The sequence below is a fragment of the Cheilinus undulatus genome, linkage group 3, assembly GCF_018320785.1.
Source record: "Cheilinus undulatus linkage group 3, ASM1832078v1, whole genome shotgun sequence".
NCBI lineage: Eukaryota > Metazoa > Chordata > Actinopteri > Labriformes > Labridae > Cheilinus > Cheilinus undulatus.
In genome coordinates, this window is record NC_054867.1 from 41704731 (window position 1) to 41724757 (window position 20027).

Sequence of the window (20027 nt, forward strand, 5' to 3'; positions counted from 1 at the left end):
AGTTGAATAATGATATGTCACAGTACCAATTAACAGGAGATGACAAAGTTCTCTTTAAAGATAAAGTACACAATTTAGGTTTTACTCTCTTAAAAAAAATGAGTTTCACCTCGTATCACACTTCATCCTTTAACTTCTTTTCAGTGCTGTTCAACATTATCCTGAAGACTTCTGTGTCTCTTATGCTACAACTTCATGGGCAAATAACCTCTGTTCTTGTTACCATATTTCACGTACAAAGCCCCAAATGCAAGGATTCATGACACAATGAGTAAAATTTGTTTGACAGTTTTTTTTTTCTCAACAAAATTTTGATATTTCAAAACAAAAATCCAGGTTAAAGCCACAAAGCATTGCAGTATTGATACTTTGTCTTACCTTTTATTGTAATAAATAAACAATCCACAAGTGTTCTGCAGGAGCCCAGTGTTTTAATCATTTTATTGTTGTTTTTTCTCAATCAGTCCAGTCCATTGTTACATGAAACCCATCCTCCAAATAAATAGTACTCAACCACTGATTTTGCCTTATGAAAAAGTTAGAGCCTCAGAAAAAACAGTGATTACACTATCAACATGATTTACAGTTCAATCAATACAACAAAACACTATTTTGCATATTTCTATACATTTACTTGCTCCATGATCAGGAGCAGAGCAGTGATTAAACAGTGAAATGGTTAATCTAACCAGTTTGGAGTGTAACGGTGCTATACTATCAGTTTTTATCTGTTTAAATATTAGCAGTCACAAGTGAATCACAAAACCTTTTCAACAAGGTTTTCTTATTTAATCTCACAATAATCTTTTCACAAGTCTGCGTATGTTTTAAAAATGTGACTTTGTTAAACACCTTACATGTTTCAGTATAAAGTGAGCAGTACTGACTGAGAGGAAACACACCAGTCCATCGATGAGGTGGAGCATGGGCTACTGACAACAACTAGAACTCTTTGTAATGTCGTAATGGCATTGATACAAGACTCACTCAAACCTAATTTTTATTTGTAATATTGAATGATTGCAGATACACACTGAAATTATACCATCACAGGTTACACAACTCTGCCTAAACACAGACTAAACGACTCAATACTTAAGCTGCATTTCCTCCAAGTGGACTGGCTCAGTTCAGTTTGATACGACTGTCACTGTCAAAAGTTGGGAATGGTACCAAAATAACTGATTCAAACTGTTGGGGGCACCAAGGGAATCTAGTGTAAAAGAAGAACTAGTGTGACAGCAGTGATAATGGACAAATACAAAATGCACCATGTTTTGTACTGAGCTGAGCAGAATTTCTCCTTTATTTTGTCATTAAAATACTTTAAAAAGAGACAGTGTCATAAAATTTAACAAATACACTTTGCAGTGTACTAGTTGGATTAAATGACAATTCAACTTCTGTGGTTTGCAAACAAGCCAGTTCTAAGAGGCAGACGTTTCCTTTTTCCCCCATTCTGGTTGCTGTTTAATAGACATTAAAAAAGCTTAAATGAAACCAAAGGATAGATGTTCTGGAGCAAAAGACTGGCTCCAATTCATCAGCTGAGCCAAATGATCCCAATCTCTAAATTAGCCGGTATTCCCTTCAATAAGAGTGAGACTTTGGAAACCCAAGGAAGACCAGAGTTTACTGTACCAAACTATGAGCCAAACCAGACCACTCAGTGGAAACACATCATCAGTTACTCATCATGAAGGTATCTAAGTTTCTTTCAATGTATGTTGAAGTTTTGTATTCAATATCAACCTTTTTTTACACTTGTTTCTCATAATGTTAGCCACTTACAGTAATTTTTAAAAAAGACTGCAAATTAAAAAGAAATACAGAATCATTTAAGATTTTGAAGTGATTACACTTGACGACTCTCACATTTAATTAAAATTTCTTAGAAAAAAATAATTAAGTATAATCCTTTGGTAGTTAGGTTCCCTAGTGTTTTTCTGAAGTTATACTCTACATAATACTAAAATGAAGCTAAAAGTTGATGTTAGTGGAACTATTTCTGGAAACAAAACAAAACAAAACAAAACAAAACACTGTACAAATCTGAAAACCTACCACCCTATAAAACTAGGGTAATTTGCTATAACATTAATTCAAATCCTAATTATCAACTTATGCCTGCAAATCAAAGGGGACATGTTTTTATTAACTAAATGTATTAGGGTTTTAAGACATTTCTACTTTGTAAATGTATTTACATAATCTTCATTAGTAACTTAACACATCATTGACCGATAGGATTTAACATCTTCATTATAGATGGAGGATAATACTTACTTTCTGGATATTTACCCAAGAAAAATGGCTACCATTCAGTGGGATTTTCCAACATATTTTTCTTGACTATATAACACGTCCTAATGCTCCCACTTCATTAGTAACAAATCATAATCCCATCTATGTTCAATTGATCTTTTAAGGAAGGCAATATTTGTCTAATTAAAACCAAACCAGTTGCATCTCAAGGATTTACATCATTAGCAAGGTCTCATTGATTACATCAGAAAATGATCAAACAAATCACTGTTCGGCTCTATCATAGGCAAAAATGTTTTCTACAAAACTATTGCACATTAAAAATACAACCTCTCTTAAGAACAATCACATCCGTCAAACTGCTCACCTCATTATGTGCAAAGTTCAAGTTTGAAACTCATTATAAAATTAAGAAATAAACCTTTCAAAATAAGAGAATATATTTAACTAGAATGGTCATATCTATCAAAGTTATTAAAGAAACTAAATTTGCTACAATAGTCAGTCCAGTTAGTCAGTTAAAAAAAAGAAAGGAAAAATTACTTATCCTTAAAGACAGGAAAACTAAAGTTGAGTCTAACCTCAACACCACATTTGTGCCAAGCTGTACTTTAAAGATATGAACCTTTTAATTTTTTCTTTAAATGCACAAATGTGTGTTTTTCTCTGAAATAATAATTCTAGTGCAAAGTCCCAACAAGGCGGCTCTTAAGAAGTTACTACTGCACAGATTTACGTGTAGAAACTGCACTTGCGCAACCAACAGCAAGTGCAGACACGTCGGGGTGAAAAGGCGTCCACTTTTAGCCTCTAAAGCCGCCTGATAGTGGGCTGAGCAGGGCTGAGTGATGAGGGTGGGACTGATCAAACAGGTGAGGAGTGGAACAGGATGAAGAGGATTCACAGGTCTTTATAGGGAATTTAACAAAACAGCTTAGAAACAGTTGTTACTGTGATAACATAGGTCCGTCTACCGGTTTATCAGCAGCTCCTGGCTGCAAGGAGAATCTGGGGAAAGGTGCTTTAGTGTGACATGGATTCTGATCCTCCATCTCATCCTGCAGCTTGCACTTCCATTGTGTTACTCCTGCCCAAAACCTTCTGTCTCCTCTATGGCAAACATGAGCTTCTCCTTCAGCTGCTCATAGCTTTTGTAAGGTGGGAGGTCCAGACGATTAAAGCTACATGGAGCAGAAAAGAAGAAATTAGGTGACTCTTGACCAAAGTTTCCTAGTATTTATATGCCTTCCTATTACCCTATCGGTCTTTATGCATGTAAATAAAGTTGGCAAAACATTAGACATACCTTTCAATTCAATGCACTCTGTTACAGGACCACAACTAACAAGAACTTCACAGACAGAGATATAGTAGAATCATCTCCTTTCTGACCATATCAACTAATGCTGAAATTGTATACACTTTATAAAAGTAGAGCTTACAGTACAACCGACGCATTAGATTGCATTATGCTGCACAGACAATCATCATGTAACTGTTAAAGAAACATAATTTATATTTATCTCTGATATTTCTGTCTCTACAGACATTCCAAGGATAGTTAAGTTACTTCAAGGACCCAGAACAATCTGCAAGGTCAGGAGTAGGGACTCTCCGAGTCGCTCCTCTCTTCCTGGGCTAAAAGTTTAATCTCACTAGCTTGAGTTAGATAAAATGCTGTTTGTTCCTACAGTCAAGGTTGTTTCTGTTAAAACATGTCTGGTGATAAATTCTAAGTGCAATTTTGATTGCATCCATTTTGGCTCTTTGGTGTGGGCTACAGTAAAGACTTTAATTATGTTACCATTATCCTGATGATGGAGGTACTATGAATAAAATGGCAGTAATTCCTTGATGGTAAATGCCATATTTTTGTGAAACACCTCAAATTAAAGCTATACTTCAGTCACATCTATTTGCTTTTATTTCAAATCCATTGTGGTGTTGAATAGCTGTCCAAATATGTACAGGCATAACTGTATATTTAACCGCTGACCTTTTACTCTCAATCCCTTGACAAAAGAGAAGCTAGCACCTTTAACTTAATTTTTCAAAGGTATTTACATGTTTGCTTACAAAGGAAACACCTTGCTGTGGTTCTTAACTGGAGTCCCATGCGAAATTCTTATCTAAATGCTTAAATGTGTCAATGTATATTTGAAAATGTCCTTCTCTCCACATGCACATGAATGTTCATCTCGCAAAAGTTTTTTAAAGACACCTTCTTCCGTTGAAGTTTTTCTAGACTTAAGCTTCATGCATTCAATTCCTGATAGTTTCTTGTGAATTACATTCTACTCAAGTGTTAACTTGCAGCAACCTGGACATTTGGGCACTTAAGAAGTACTAGTCTTGCTTTATACCATTTAGGGGTTGTTCCTAGAATGTTTTGCGACTAAGAAACTAATCACAAGTTACACAGTGCTTTGAGTTTAGACTAACAAGAGCATGCCCTGATTATCTGGAGGATATGTAGGTAATATGCTTCTTAAGGAAAAAAGCATTGATAAATATTAGCTGTAAAACGATGCAAAATGATCTTCAAGGCAGAGAGTGTTTTCCTTTAAAGAAATGTGGTTTTACAGTCACTGGGTCAGAGGAGTATTAACTGCTGAATGACTTTCACATGCCACTGCAAAAGACAATCTGCTGGATAAACATTTTATAATCTCTATTACCTAATTTATGTGGGCTATGCACTCCTACGCAGAGTTACATAACGTCAAACGCCAGATAAAGATAAACAATACAGGAAGGCTGGCGTGTGGTTAAACAAGAAATGATTCAATGGGTTTGACCATGAAAGTTTAATCCTGCTGACATTTGGACCTGATATCAGATGAAATTCCTGAGGCCTGAGGACCTAAATGAGGGTAGCATTAGAAAAACTGGTCTCACCATGTGTGGCTTCGTGGAAGCCAGTTCTCTTTGCCAACTTTCTCAATGCAGAACTTCTGGGGACCATTGCTCCCTGTATGAATCAATTACAAACATAAAGAAAATAAACATAGATGTTTGATATTAAGAGTATATTTTCGGTTGTGTGTCTGCTTCTTATACCCATTAGGTCAGCGAAACCGCCCACAGGAAGACGACAAGTTCCTGTGACAAACTGCAGCAGTCTCATCCTCTTCTCATTGTCCATTTCCTTCACAAACTGTCAACAGAAAAACCTATGTTAATAATGCTTGGCAAACCCATGACATACCCACTGAAAAGTACAGGTGTTTTTAAAGTATTCTTGCAACTCAGGTGTTATTTTAAACTTTAATTGCTGTGTGGTAACCTCCACTGTTGGCCAATGCACAAGCACATTGCACAAGTTCTCTTTGTGTCCACATGAGGCTGGCTGACTGAAGAAGCACTAAAGGTCACAAACACAGTGGGAATAGTTCATGTCTTTGTGGCCACATGCTGTTTTAGTTTGAGCATATAAGTTATGCATAATAATGTGCATGCCTGATATGTCTACAAGCTAATGAATTGTTGCTTTTTCAGGAAGTTAAAGGCATGCTACTGCTCCATCTCATTTTTACTAGGCTGATGGAAATTTTTTTTTTTTTAAATTATGGCAGCCACCACAGTTTGGCCTCAACAGATGGCTTCAGTAACCACATGTGTGACATCTCCCAGACTTTGTCCAGTACCATGTATGGTTTTGACCCAGTGATAATTCAGTTACTATTGCAACAGCAAGAGGTGATCCAACCAAGTGGTTAGACTAGTTATAAGCTCAAGGAAAAGTTAAATTTTGAGACTCAGCACTCCATTGTGCAGTAATAATCCACCATAACAGGTAGAGCAGGGAGAGAGGGGATGAATTGTGAATGAACTGTGTTGAAAACAGAAATCCGTTTGTGCAGCTGTATGCACCAACCTGCCAGAACCAGAGGATCTGTTTACTGCTTCGGGCGTAATGCCTGTAGATGGTGTTTCTCTGCCAGTCCACCAGGTCAATCTCCTGCATCCCACACAGCATCACCTAGAGGCAAAAGAGGGGATGGGATTTCATTCTAAACAGAATGCATTCAAACTGAGACATTTTTTCAAAGCAAAAAGCAGACTTTTTTAGAAGAACCAGAGTTGCGCCAAATCTATAAATTTCCTGTTATTGTGAAGCTTTTAAAGAAAAACTCTGACATTTTTATACCTCTAACTCCTTTGCATCAAAGTACTGTAGGTATTGCTGAGGCAAAACTTCATTAAAGCCTTCGAAGAATGCTTGAGTCTGCTCCTCCACACCTCTAGAGAGCCTCCACTCTGCCACCAACCTGCAAACAGAGAAATTAAGTGAAAAATATTGAACTAAACAAAAAAATACAGATCGAATGAAGATTAATGCATGCAAAATAGGAGGTTAACTTCCTTTAGAGGGAAATGGTGAAGTTTTAAGTAATAAAGACCTTATTTTTCATTAAATGCCCAACTTCTACCTCTGTGTACTAAAAAGTAAAGAATATTGAGAATACATTTAATATAATCAGAGTATGCAGACAGAAAATAATGATTTTTTTCTATGTTACTAAGGCAGCCTGGATGAGACTACAAATGTGGGTAAAGATAAGGTGAAATATAGACCTGATGTATTCCTCTTTATTTTCTTCAGTCACTTGGAGGTTTCCCCCGTCTGGTTTCAGTTCGTGGGTAGTGACCTCTCCGAGGATTTCCTTGTCAACTGAGAAGAACATCTCCAAACCGCACTCCTCTATGTTATTATCCCTGCAGACCAGTAAGACATCATCATTATTAACATGTTTAAATAGACAACAGAGGAAGAACCAGGCCTTGAAACGTTGTAATATTACAGCACTAAACAGGAAGGAACCAAAGGGAAAATAGAAATGAAGTTGACTTAATAGCACAGTATGTAAGCTATGGTGCCAAAAGTCTCTCAATCAAAAAAGTGACAAGAAGACACACTACTCTGCTACAACCACATCTGCTGTTTACCTCCTGTTATGAGTAGAGAGCTCTGTTCAATAAAAACTGCACCCAATAAGGTGTATTTATTGAACAGTAAGTGACTATTTTCCTGTAATGAGTGAATTTAACATAATAAGGGAGAAAAGCTGTTAAAAATTGGCTGTGAGGTATTACTAAATTGTTCTGCACAAAACATGAATGACATACAGTTACAGAGGGACAGCCTCCACTTGCAGAAATTGTTTTGTATATTTCGTTGACTTATTGTGCAAGGTAATTTGTGTGTGCCTAACAAAGATGAAGAAATAACATTTTAAGCTTAAAAAGAATTGTTAGACAATGATATAACGCACTAGTTCACTTTCCTGCCGTTTAATTCAGCATAACAATCCAACCTCACTAACCAGTCATAATCTATCCATTAGCTCTCCACTCACTATCAATAAGGTTTGTATACTCAAACCTACTTGATCCAAATGAGTGAGTTGTAAAACTCTGGATCTATGGACTCCAGATCTTTGAGAGCCAGAGGTTTGTTTAGGATACGCTTGTAGAAGGGGAGGGAGAAACCTGTGTCGATGAATTTACCATGGAATAAGGCCTAGAAGAAATAAGAATAGAGGGTTAGGTACACAACTTTTCAAAAACAGTAGCTATATACAATACAAAAATAATACACTGTAAAAGCATTATTCACAGTGTTTAATAATAATGATACACTTCGTCCACACAGGGTTTAAAGGGTTATCAATTAACCTAGTTATTTATAAATCATCTCATTTTTTCGTTGGGACTTGATATCAAGTGCTAAACTTTAAAGACAACTACAGACCATTGACTAATACATTACAATCATTTTAATGCATTTTGCAACACACATGATTCATTCTCTGGGCGAAAGTAGTCATGTCATAACCATTAGCTCAAATGACTGATGCCACATTCAGTAATTATGTAGACAAATAATGCAGGTACCATGGCAATGAAGCGCCCTATGAACTTGAAGTACTTGAGGTGATCAGGGTTGATGTAGGAGGCTGGGTTGATTTGCAGACAATAGTTGTCTTTGCCGGCGTACTCAAACAAACAGTACATGGGGTTCAGAACTTCGTGTGAGAGCAAGAAGAACCATTCTCTAGAGATTGAAACAGAGGACAATGAGAGAGCAATTAATTGGAAGTGATCATTCCTGTTGAGGTACAAGTTTCATGTATTGTGAGGATGGGTGTTGTCAAAAAAAGCTACTAATAACAACTAAACACACCCCATTCCTACTAAATAAGACGCTACTGTAAAAAGAAATCTGTTGAAATTACCTTGCCACACCTCCGTAATCCAAGCCTTCCTCTCCGGGGAATATTATCCATAGTCTCCGCCGCAGGTCTTGAGGGTGGAAGCTCATGATCTGTGATCAGACAGAGAATTGGAACAATAAACCAGGTTATAACAAGCCAATTAATTTAAACAGAGAGACTAAAAAATGAACAGAATATTCATGTAATTACCTGTTGGAATGAGTCCTCAAATAAGGTTTTCCTGGACACAGTGATCTTAATGTGCTGAGGCATCGATAATTGCTGAGAGAGAAAATAACAACATGACCTACATTTGAATTTTACTCTATTAAAAAAGCTTTGCACAGTAAAATTTTAATCTTTACAAATTAAAGTATTTGAGATATTATTGTCCACAATCAGGCAGTTTAGAATGAAGAAAATTGAACAATTATCTTGTAGAAGGTTGTCATGTGAGATTAGACAGCCTTTCAACATCACATACCTGACACCAGAACCTGAAGTATTGCACTTTGGCTTTAAAGTCCCTGACATAGGTTATCTGAGGCCCGTTCTCTCTGTGGAAAAGACAAGAAGAAGAAGCTCAGTGTCCATGCAATAAGCATATTTAGTTTATGTATGCACATGTTGATGCTTATGTTCCTTCTGTATTAAAGTGTATTTTCATAAATGCTCTGATCAGAATTTTGCAGGCAATAATCACTGATAATTATGAGGGCTATTACTGGAAAATTATACCATTCACTATACAACACTAATACTGGGCAATGATGGTCATGTGGTTAGGTCTTGCCTCATGTACAGAGACTGTAGTCTTCCAAGCAGGCAGCCTAGGTCCAAGTTCAATCTGTGGCCTCCTTGCTTCTTATCATTCTCTACTTTATCTTGTCCTACCCAAATAAAGACTTTAAAAGCCCAAAAGTTTCCTCTAAAAACTAGACTACTACTGTACACAAGTTTTGACTTTGAATGCAACTATTCTGTGTATTTGAAATGGGGCTGTCTCTGAGCATAGCTAGCAGAAAGAAAATTTAAAAAATTACTTAAGCCAGAGCTCCTTTCTACATTACAGAAGACCCATACAATTTCATTCATGAAATATGTTAAATAAAAAACTTTTTTATCAAGGCATCAAAAATATATTTTTTTCAGAATGAATGAAACCTTTATTCTTCCTTAGGGAATGTGTATCCAGCTTAGAGCATAAAAACATGAACGACAACAGCATCCACACAACACAGCACAAACCATGAAATAGAATCAGTAAATACATCACTAAACTGCATCATTAAAGTACTGCATGTTTGCATGGAAGGAATGTCAATTAGCAAATTTAATAAAGAGCCAAGTACATATTGAATTATCAGAGCTTATTAAGCAGCTGAATGGTACAAATAATCATAAAGATCTTTAAAATTGTAGGAGAGATAGTTATTTATTTTCTCTAAACACTCCTCTTTTGTTTACATGTGTTTAAGTTAAAAATACATGTGTATCTCTGATTTTATAAATGGGATGGCAACCTATGTTTGATTTTTTGTGTTGAACTTTGTTTTACAATTATACTGTAAAAACAGAAAGGGAGGATCTCAAAAGAAGGAATCAAACAATGATGACTGAGTACTCATTTGTGTAAAAAAACAAAAAACAAAAAAAAACAAAAGCAGTCACTTTAAGGGTTAAAATTGTTCACGTTTCAGTTTAACTGAAAAGAAAGGTGACATGCAGACAACACTCGTACCTCAAGTTAAGTATCAACCTTGAACACTGTGACACTGACGTTCTAATTTATATTAAAAATTAAATTTTAATTTGGTTGTTTCATTTTAGTTTAATTAGGTTTTATTTGAGATTATATTTTAAGAACTTACAGAGAAGATTTCCCTGTGCGAGGATCGATGTAAGTTGTGGTTCTCCGGTTGTGGTCTACAAAGTAGGGAATACCATCCACAGTGAACCTCATTTCCCAACCCTCTGGAAGGGGCTTATCGTTCAGCAGCCTGGTCAAAGAAAAGCCATACAAACACTAAATTTAATCACTGGCTAACAAAGTACAAAGGAACACAAAAACCTCACTGAAAGGGAAATTAGTTAAGATAAAAATTACGAGAGAACAGGATTGGCAATCGGGCAAAAATGATTTATCCACCAGAGGTTACAACACACACTTCATTTTGACATTGTTTAGATTATTTGAAGATTGCCATGTTGGAGGTTTTTATTCTGACATCAAAAATATCAGATTTTAATGTTTAGTGTATTTATTCAAACAGTTCAATAGTTTAGTTGCAAGTTTTTTCATCACTTACAATAAGGAGGTTTGGATCACATAACATCTTTAACACTGCTTTCTGCCATTGGGTAATGAAAATAAACAATGTTTAATGAGATGAATATTTGTACACACAAAAGCTCCTGTTCATAAGCGGTTTATAATTATGATTAGAGGCAATCAAAGACTGACCAATAATCTCTTTAAAACAACACATTTATATTTTGGTTACACTGAACTTCCTTCAGCCGCTGCTTTCACTTGCCCCCCATGTTGTTTGCACATATTTGTCCTGTCATTATACACCTGTGTAAGTCATCATAGGTCATGACAGCTCTATAGTTTTATAAGTACATGAGCAGATAGGAATCGATTATTACTTTCAGAAAAAAGATGACCCATCGTATTCTATACCTGAGAGAAAGCACTTATACTTGTCTCTCTCCTCTCCAGAAGTGATTCCCCTCTGAAAGCACTGAGGTTTATCAAATTTGTAACACTTTAGCGCCTCTTACAGACAATAAAATGTAACTGCAGCTAAGTCAATAGGAGTTATTCATTCTTAACAGAAATAAATAGGTATACACTCACCCCTGCGTTCTGGGGTCCTCCCACTGCGTTGTCCGAGTCGGGTGATGAACAAAATATACCCTGCCATTTGTATCCGTTCTCTTCTCTGACAGAAAAAATGTTAAACAGTATTTAGTGTCATTTCACATGTATTCAAACTGAAATGAAAGATAGTCCTAGAATCATATGACAGTGCTTTTCAATTCATTTAGAAAATGCAGATACAATAAATCCTCATTGGTATTTACCCCAGCCATGTGGCAAAGGTCCTAGTGGGTCAAACTCTTTATTGGCTGTGGCCGCCAACTGGTCTTGTAGCTTAGGCAGAGAAACAACATAGAAAGAAATGTAATGAGTCTACGGATGTCTTATGGCCATCATTACATGTCTTATGGATGTATTTGACCTCACAGCATGTTTCTGTTTGCTGTCAGTGGATGTTGAGGTTTCTCTTTAAGTGACTTTATACCCACTGAAAGAAGGCAGTCAGCATTAAGATTAGGAGATGTAACATTAAAATTTCATGTCCTTCAAGTACTTATATGTTTCACTGAAATCATTTCACCAAGTTTTTAAAAAAAAAAACAAAAAGTAGCAGAACTATGCATTTCTTGTTTGCATTAACATTAAAGTAAGCATGAGAAAACCTTATCAAAAGCACATTAACAACAGTGCTTTTTGTCAAAATGTTAATACTTTGATATTTTTTCAATATCACATGCTTAAAATAATACATTATCCATTATTTGAAACTTTTATAGCATTAAAAGCATCCCAGTTATGAAAGAAAAGCATAAATGATCATATAATCAACCTAAATCTGAGAGACAGGGAGAGTGAGGCAGAGGGCAGTCAACTTGGAGTGAAGAAGAGCAGCAATACACTGAAATGAGAGTCTATTTTTGATTGTTTCACAGTGATTATGCTCTTAAAAATGGAAAGACACACTAACACGAATGTTAAGGCAAGTGCAGGATTTTGATTTAGACTGCTGCTAAAATGCAGTTAACAGTTAAATAAACAGTAAGTAGTTGAATCTAAACTGTCTTACTTACTGTATGGGAGTCATGCACAGTAAAGGTCTTTGCAGAGAGTCTGTTATTTTTATATGCATTAAATCCTAATACAAAAAACATCATGAACTCAAACCTTGCACACTGAGTCTGTGCTTTTCTTTGTATTCACTGCAAACATTTGTAGAATGTGGCAAGTTGTTTTGTACTGTGACGAAAATCACTGTCACTCCTCAAAAAAAAATCACTCAGGATGCATTTATCCTGACAGAAATCTCTGTCAGGATAAACGTTTTCTTTTTTAATGTGCAAAAACTTTGGACATAAAAATCTGACCCAGTGTACAAAGGCCTTTGGTCTAATTCCAAACTATTTAAGACCTAAAGTGTTCCTTAAAAAGACTGAAAATGACTTTTCCTTCAAGTGTCCAATGCTTTGTTATAAACTTTTTATTTGACGGATACTTGCAAATTTGTGGATTGTGGTTTCAAAACAATGTGAACTGGAAATTTCCGACTTTCAACTAGGTAAGGAGTTTTCTGTCACAAAACCAATGAGATAAGTATGTCTGTTACAACCCAATATAAATAGTACTTCAAACCAACTCAAAATTACAACTTATGAATCATGTAGGAATGAGATCTTAAACTAAATCAAATAACGTGTGCGCTAAAAAAAGCAGTGTTGCATGTATAAACTACACTGAAACAGAGTCTGCCCTCACCCCATAGATGAATCTCTGGTTGAACTGCTGCATGGCTCCCTGCAGTTGGCTGCGCTGGTGCTGCCACTCCTCATAGTTACGCACTGACTCCTGTGTGGGGCGTTGCCACGTTGTAGTCCGGGTTATGTGGTCTACATAGTACACCCTACCCATTGGGTCCACCCTGCGCTCCCACCTGAAACAATGGAAAGAGAAGTAAAGGAAGTGCCTGTTTGCCAATGCAACATCTGAAGACTCAAGACACTAGCTGCTAAAATTTGTCCTTGTGCCTTGAATACAACACTTACAATAAAGTGATTGAAGGAACATGAACAAGAAAGAGTGCAGCTCTACAGTCAAACTGGTTATTTGAGGGATGTTTTGGTATTATTGTCTTTCAAAGCAGAGCAAGAGGCATGTTAAGTCAAATAATGTAAAAGGTGCTTGGTACCCTGTAGGCAGAGGCTCAGGTCTGTCCCATGTTGTCCTTTTCTCAATGTGATCCACATAGTACACTCGTCCATTTTGGTCTACTCTTTGCTCCCACCTGCAAAAACAATACAATGATTTAAATGAATGAACAAAGCAGGAGCAAAGAAATGTGACTAAAAAGAACAGCAAAGAAATGCTGTGAGTGAAAAGCAGTTTTTTAAGTCATCTGCCTAGTAACGCCAACACAGGAAACAAAGTGAATATGCTCCTTTACCCTGGTGGTAGGGGACCATTGTTCATTGGTGTGATTCTGGGAGTTACTGTGGCCAGAGCTGCTGAGGTGGTAGTCCCTGGTTTGGGGCCACTTGCTGTCTGTGAAGAAGGTGCCGTGGCTGCTGCTCCTCCTCCTGCCCCTGAGTCTTCCTGCTGATTTGAACACCCACTAGCTGACGCCTGAGAGGATCCATCGGAAGCTGGACCTTCACTCAGCTCGCTGGGGGAGGAACTGCTAGAAGAGGCTGAGGAGAGGAGAGATGAAAAACTTTGAACTCTGTGAATAAAACTGAATAGATTTTCATCATATGAGAGACTGTGAACCGAATGTGTGTAGTAAGACAAGTATGCTAATAAATGTATTATAATAATGTGTAATTAATGGCAGTCCTACTTGGTGAAGCTGTTGGTCTGCGAGGAGTAGCAGGAGGAGGTCTGGCTGGTCTGGGAGGACGTGAGGTACTTGAGCCCCCTGGAGATCGGGAAGGTGAACCCTTACCGTTCACAGCATGACCATTTGGTACAATAACCCACTCCTCTGAGTCACTAGAGGGTGAAGTGTCTCTGCTTGACCTAAGAATGAAAACATTAATCCAAGTTATATGTATAAGTATGCAAGTAACACAAAAATATAATGAAAGATTACCTCTGGCTCATCAAATAGTTAGGATAAATTACCCAAAGATGCATTTATAAAAACAATTATAATCCAACCTTATTTGTGGGTTACTGTTAAATGCATGTAGTAAAGTGTTTCACAGTATACAATAAAACAGTAAAGACAAAGACAATACAAAATAATCATACAATAAAAGCAAACAATCAAGTACTGTTTATAAAGAAAAGCCAATAAAGACAAGTTTACTAAACCTGTTGCCAGTATCTCCATTTTGTCTTGCATTTCCATTTGGAACAGAAGCTGGAACACAGAGGGAAGGAGAGCAATGATATTAGTGATTAAAAATAATATTAGATGTTACTGTAAAAACATTTGAATTTTCATTTGCCAGATTAAAAAAAAATTAGATCCCAGTAGCCAAAGGTTATTTGTTATCTGAATACAAACATGAATATCCGCTGAAAAAATATTGCAGTTTGATTAGAAGGAAAACATATTCAGCACAAAAAATGTTTTTTAAATGAATTTTTAAAAACACACATGCCTTTCTTCTCAGCCTGACATCTCAACAATATGGTGTCTTCCATTTCATCTCCAAACTTGGAAATTCCAAATTCCCAGGTCGATACATTATCACAAAGGCACCCTGAACTCAAAATTCAGCCACTTCAGTACTGTGAGTTACCAATCCAAATGTAATGCATTCAACTCAGGTGTGATGTCATCCCAAGTAAAGCTCAGACACTTGAGTTCTGAGGTAAACGGAGCGCAGGAATACTTTTCACAAATTTCCATTTTGACCCAAGGATGAAGTGATAAGATTTTGACAGTCAAAAGATTTTGCAGATCCAGTTATATTATTCATTAAGAAAGACCTGCCATTAATCAACCGTGAGCCTAGCACTTAGCAACATCCAGTAAAGTTGTATAAGATGCAGAAAGAGAGAAGAAGGAAATGGAAAAAGAACGAAAACAAACAGAGTGATAACAGTGAATAAGGAAGATTTATGGCTGTCCTCTTCATAAATCCATCTCAAACTTAGTTCAAGTTGATTCAATTTTGAGATCCCTGTCTGTAAGGCAGGAAGTGTTTGTACATAAGAGAGCAGTCATTTATTGAGGGAGTGTACCATTGAGTGCTTTGTAAATAAAAAGAATACTGCTTTGCTTTCTTTATGGGCCTAATGTGGGTCAGCCAACTAAGTAATAAAGGGCATAATGGTGAGTTGGAAATCTGTCAACGATGATAAAGTGAAGAGCACTATGACATATTTTTGTGCCGATCAGCCATTTAAATGATCTAAAAATAACATATCTGTTTGGCTCTGTAAAGAACTCTGATGAACAACCCAAAAGTGGACATCTGCAGTTGAATTCTGCACATCTGTGCATCATTTATTTATTCTGCCAGACCAGTGATGTGGTAAACCTTTTAAAATGGGACTGTTTTGTATCTATGTTTACTTCTTACCTTGTTCACTCTCTGCTGTCGCAAAGGTTTCTGGGTCTACCTGCATGCCATCCAGACAGACTGACAAGTCACCTACAACATCCCGGGAGTCTCTATCAGAACACAGCTGTAGTGTCTTCACCACCTCAGATACTGCAGAGGGCACAAAAGATACTGTTTAACAAAGGGTGAATGAAAAAAAAATCTCAGGTAGGCTATACTCAAGAGATAAAACATCTATTCTTAGCATCATCGATGATCATTTTGATGTGATGACGCTACACTGGAGTATTACGAATTTCCACTGAGGTATTTACATTTAGTATTTACCTATGACGATGAAAAAATTTAATTTAAAAAACATGTTTCCTTTAGATTCCCACTCTCTATTCCTTCATAATAAACCCAATCTGAAGTCTATTGGCTACTGATTTTAGCCCGGCTTGTAGGAGTTGGGGCCCCGGAGATGTCTGTGTCAGTTACTCTGTCAGCTCAGTCACATGAAGAGTATCAACCCACATGGCCTTAAGAGCGGCTGACAAAGTTTTGAGAGCAGCTAAATGCAACATGGGCCAGTCTTTCATATCACATGGTACTTTACTGTTGCTGACTGGGATCCAAGGGAGCCATTGTAATAGGCTGAAAACACTGTGAGGGAATACAAGTTCATATGCTGAAGTGAGACATGTGTCCCAAGGGGGAAAAAGTACACTGCTTTTAAATGTTTAATTTATCAAAGCCCTATAAAACCTTCTCACAACAAACACTGGCAGATATGAACTCATAAAAAAAGGAGTGTGTGTCTACAGAGAGTTCCACATCTGCAAAATATCATCCTCTGCCTACAGACATAGACAGAAAATGTGAATAATGAGAAGAGGATCTTAAGAAAGGTTCAGATTAATTTTCAAATAAATTGAGATTTCATCTAAATACCTCATATCAGTCTGTGGGAATCAACCCTAAAATCTGAAAAAGCTTTAAACTTAAAATGACAAACAGTGTAGGCTGTCTGTGAAAGGTCTCAGTCATAAAGGTCACGGCCATTCCAAGTTAACCCCAAAGACAGTGTAGGGTGACTCTATCAATGAGGACCATAAAATACATGGTCATGATTGTTTTATGCCAATAAAGGAGATTAAGTTGAAAGTTTGTGATTTGAAACAATGGTTTCCTTAAATGTTATTATAAAGGACAACGAAAGAAGTATAGACTCACTTTTCAAGTCATTAGCCTTTAGAGTTTCACTGATCTCCAGTGTGGCCATTCCCAACAAGATGTCTGCTTTCAGTGTTTGGTGGCTCCAAACACGAAAGATCAGCTTGCTGACCGGAGTCACAATTCTGCAGAAAAATTAGAGCAATAATAAAATATAAGTGTGCAGAAGGAAACAATCAATACATTCAAAGGAGTCAAGGTTTGACAGCTGTGAGAAAAAAATTAAGATTTTGGTATTTATATTTTATTAGAACATATTTAATTGTAATGACTTAAGCTGGGAAAATATCTACTTTTAAAGTTGTTGGCTTTTTTGAAAAGCAAGAGTATGGTTTTCCTCATATAAAAACACATATGAATTCATCCTTCAATAATCCCTTGTAATAATCTCTCAGATCTCTCATAGCCCACGATGTTGTGTGAAATTATCTGTATGTGCACAGGCCCTGACCTCTGTCTCAACCTTCTTTTTCATCTTTGCTTGTTTCATTCTGGCAGCATCCTTTGGAAAGTAGTGTGTTACCCCAAGTAAGCAGATAAAAGCTCAAAAAACACAGCCTACCAATAATATTGTTGTAGTCTTTCACCATTATGAGGTCCAAAGCAGACAGGATTGAGCATGGTGGGATTCATAATAATCAGATACCGTCAGGGCTGTACAAACATGTTGAAATATGCATTTGTGCTTTGAACCACAATGGCATTGAAACAATTTGAAGAAAAATTCTCTGATTTACTGCTTCGTTTAAAATGACACTACTCCTTCTATTCACTCATTTCCAGCCTTTCTGTGCTACTATGACTGCCCTTCCTCTCTTGTTTAAGACATAACCCTTTCATATTTGATTCAATCTCGCAATTTAAAATGTAGTGCTCATCTTCTATGGCTAAAAGATTTGTATTATAAAGTACCCCAGTGGTGAGAATTTGACTTTACCATTGACAAACTAATTTATACACACAGAGCTGTATTTCTTCAAATTAGAGTCAAAAATGTGCTGGCCATGCTGGCCAAGACATACACATTTATGTATGTATGTTTACTTAAAATTAACAGTAAACTTGACAGAGAGACAATTTTGAGTGACAAACAATCATATGTTCAGAATTTGGTGGTTGCATGGACTCTGCCAACAAATTTTCTTAGATTAAGACCTCTACACTGTATACAAGTCTTATTAATTCTTATAAGATGACAGTTAACTAAAGTTTGAATTAATTTTATTTCTATCAACATCTGGCACATCAACCAGTAATTATTCAGTCATTTTTTGAACAGCTTCCTCCCTTTCCACAAACATAACAGTCATACTCACACTGTAAGCGCCTGTTTCCATTTAGGACTGTGTGTGTTGTTGCATTTTTCAGTTCTCTTTGACTGGCCATCCACAGCAACCTCAACATATGGACTAGGACCAAACCAGTTCTTTTTGTTTTCCTTCAGCTTGGCTGAAAGCACTAGAAAAGAGATAAAAGTGCAGTCAAATATTGAGGTAACATAACTTTAAGCAGTTTTAATAATAATATAGTAGAAATTCCAGGTGCAACTTAGGAGTGTAAAGCCACAACAATAGTCACTGACAACCCTTTCTGTATTTATATTGCTATAGAAACACGATTACACAAAGCCTGTAGTTCCCCATACGCAAAGTCAGAAAATGAGTAATTATGTTAACTTGTTAAACTTTTAACTTCTTGGTGAAAAATCATTAAAATACAGCAACAATAAATTACCAGTGACTTGTAGTTGGGCCTTCATGGTTCATCCATAACAATGCAGCCTTGTTTGGCTGCACCGAAGGACCTGCAATAGGTGACATCAGATGTGAACATGGGATACTATATTCAGGTAACCTACTTGGAGAGTGATTAGGCTCTTAGGTTGCTTCAATCAGTGGAAAGTGCAGTCTTGCTTAACAAACAATGGCAGATATTGTAGGGACAAAAAAAAAAAGGCTGACATGTTTTTGCTTGCATTTGTTGTGATGACAGCACAGACATGTAACCTTCCTTATTAAACTCCATATCAACAGCCGAGATAAATATTTTGGAGGTTTTGCTTTGTGGCATCTAATAAGTTTTGTGTATGAAATCTGATCTCATGTTGAGACTGTGTTTGGATGGATTACAAGGCAATCTCATCTACAATTGTATCACTGTGTGTAACTTGTATTATAAAGTCAAAATTATGGCCAACAGTAAAACGTGATGCACTAAAGCTTCTATAACGAAGGTAGACTGAGATAATACTTGTGCTTTAAAACTACAATAAATGCCTTTTGTCAGGTGACTTAATGTAATCTTTGCTATTTCAAGGTACCGCCGTGTAGCTTTCATAACAGAAAATCCCATCTTTAACTTTGCTGAGTTAAGTATCTCTAAACCTGTTTACTAATCTAGACAATATCCCATGGCGAAGAAGACAGGGAGTCTTACGGGGGATCCATTTGTTTGCTTTGAAAGACAGATGTGTTAGCCTCTGACAAATAGCTGTCCAAGAGGCGATGTGTTCCCTGCTGACTAAAAAAATGAAGGTAGCTCAAATGTGGCTCAAAGTTAGCTTATCTGTCCGGCTAGCTCAGGGTTAGCTAGCAGAATTTGTTGACAACTACAAACACTAGCCTAACGTCGATAGAGGCCTTCGACTATGGTTTTGTATGTCGTGTAAACGCTTATTTGGAATTACTGATAGAAGCCGAGAAGTTCAACGGTCAGGGGTAACTTTGTTCGCCGACGTAACGTTACACCGAGGCATTAGCTAACCATGCATTAACTACCGTTGGCAATGCTAACACAGCCCGGCTCCTTGAACAGCTTTCTTCGTTTGGAAAAGAAAAAAAAAGGAAACAAGTAAATATCATTACCTGCAATGGTTGACGACAAAGGGCAACACAGACTTCAGTTTCAGGTATTCCTAGGTTGTTGACAGGTAGCTGCCATCAGCAGAGACCTGTGTTCCGCTAGCTAGAACGAGACCACCATTTCCGGTATGAA

The 20027-nt window shown here is 36.8% G+C and overlaps 1 protein-coding gene across 2 annotated transcripts; it reads right to left on the bottom strand.

Annotated features, from left to right (window-relative positions):
• Positions 1-420: 420 nt before the first annotated feature.
• On the bottom strand, positions 421-20012 carry itcha (itchy E3 ubiquitin protein ligase a). Of its 2 annotated transcripts, XM_041782796.1 has the most exons (24): positions 19898-20012; positions 18768-18837; positions 18350-18491; positions 17034-17158; positions 15837-15968; positions 14617-14665; positions 14141-14319; positions 13748-13991; positions 13493-13588; positions 13063-13237; positions 11574-11643; positions 11347-11431; positions 10355-10483; positions 8968-9040; positions 8694-8765; positions 8505-8593; positions 8164-8323; positions 7656-7789; positions 6844-6984; positions 6416-6536; positions 6143-6247; positions 5326-5422; positions 5164-5236; positions 421-3446 (listed from the first exon to the last, which is right to left on the bottom strand). In XM_041782796.1, the coding sequence occupies exons 2-24, from the start codon at positions 18790-18792 to the stop codon at positions 3347-3349; spliced, it is 2616 nt and encodes an 871-aa protein (XP_041638730.1). In that variant the 5' UTR covers positions 18793-18837; positions 19898-20012; the 3' UTR covers positions 421-3346. The 2 variants fall into 2 exon arrangements, with proteins under 2 accessions (XP_041638730.1, XP_041638732.1); XM_041782798.1 differs by lacking the exon at positions 18768-18837 and having other exon boundaries at positions 19898-20009.
• Positions 20013-20027: the final 15 nt, after the last annotated feature.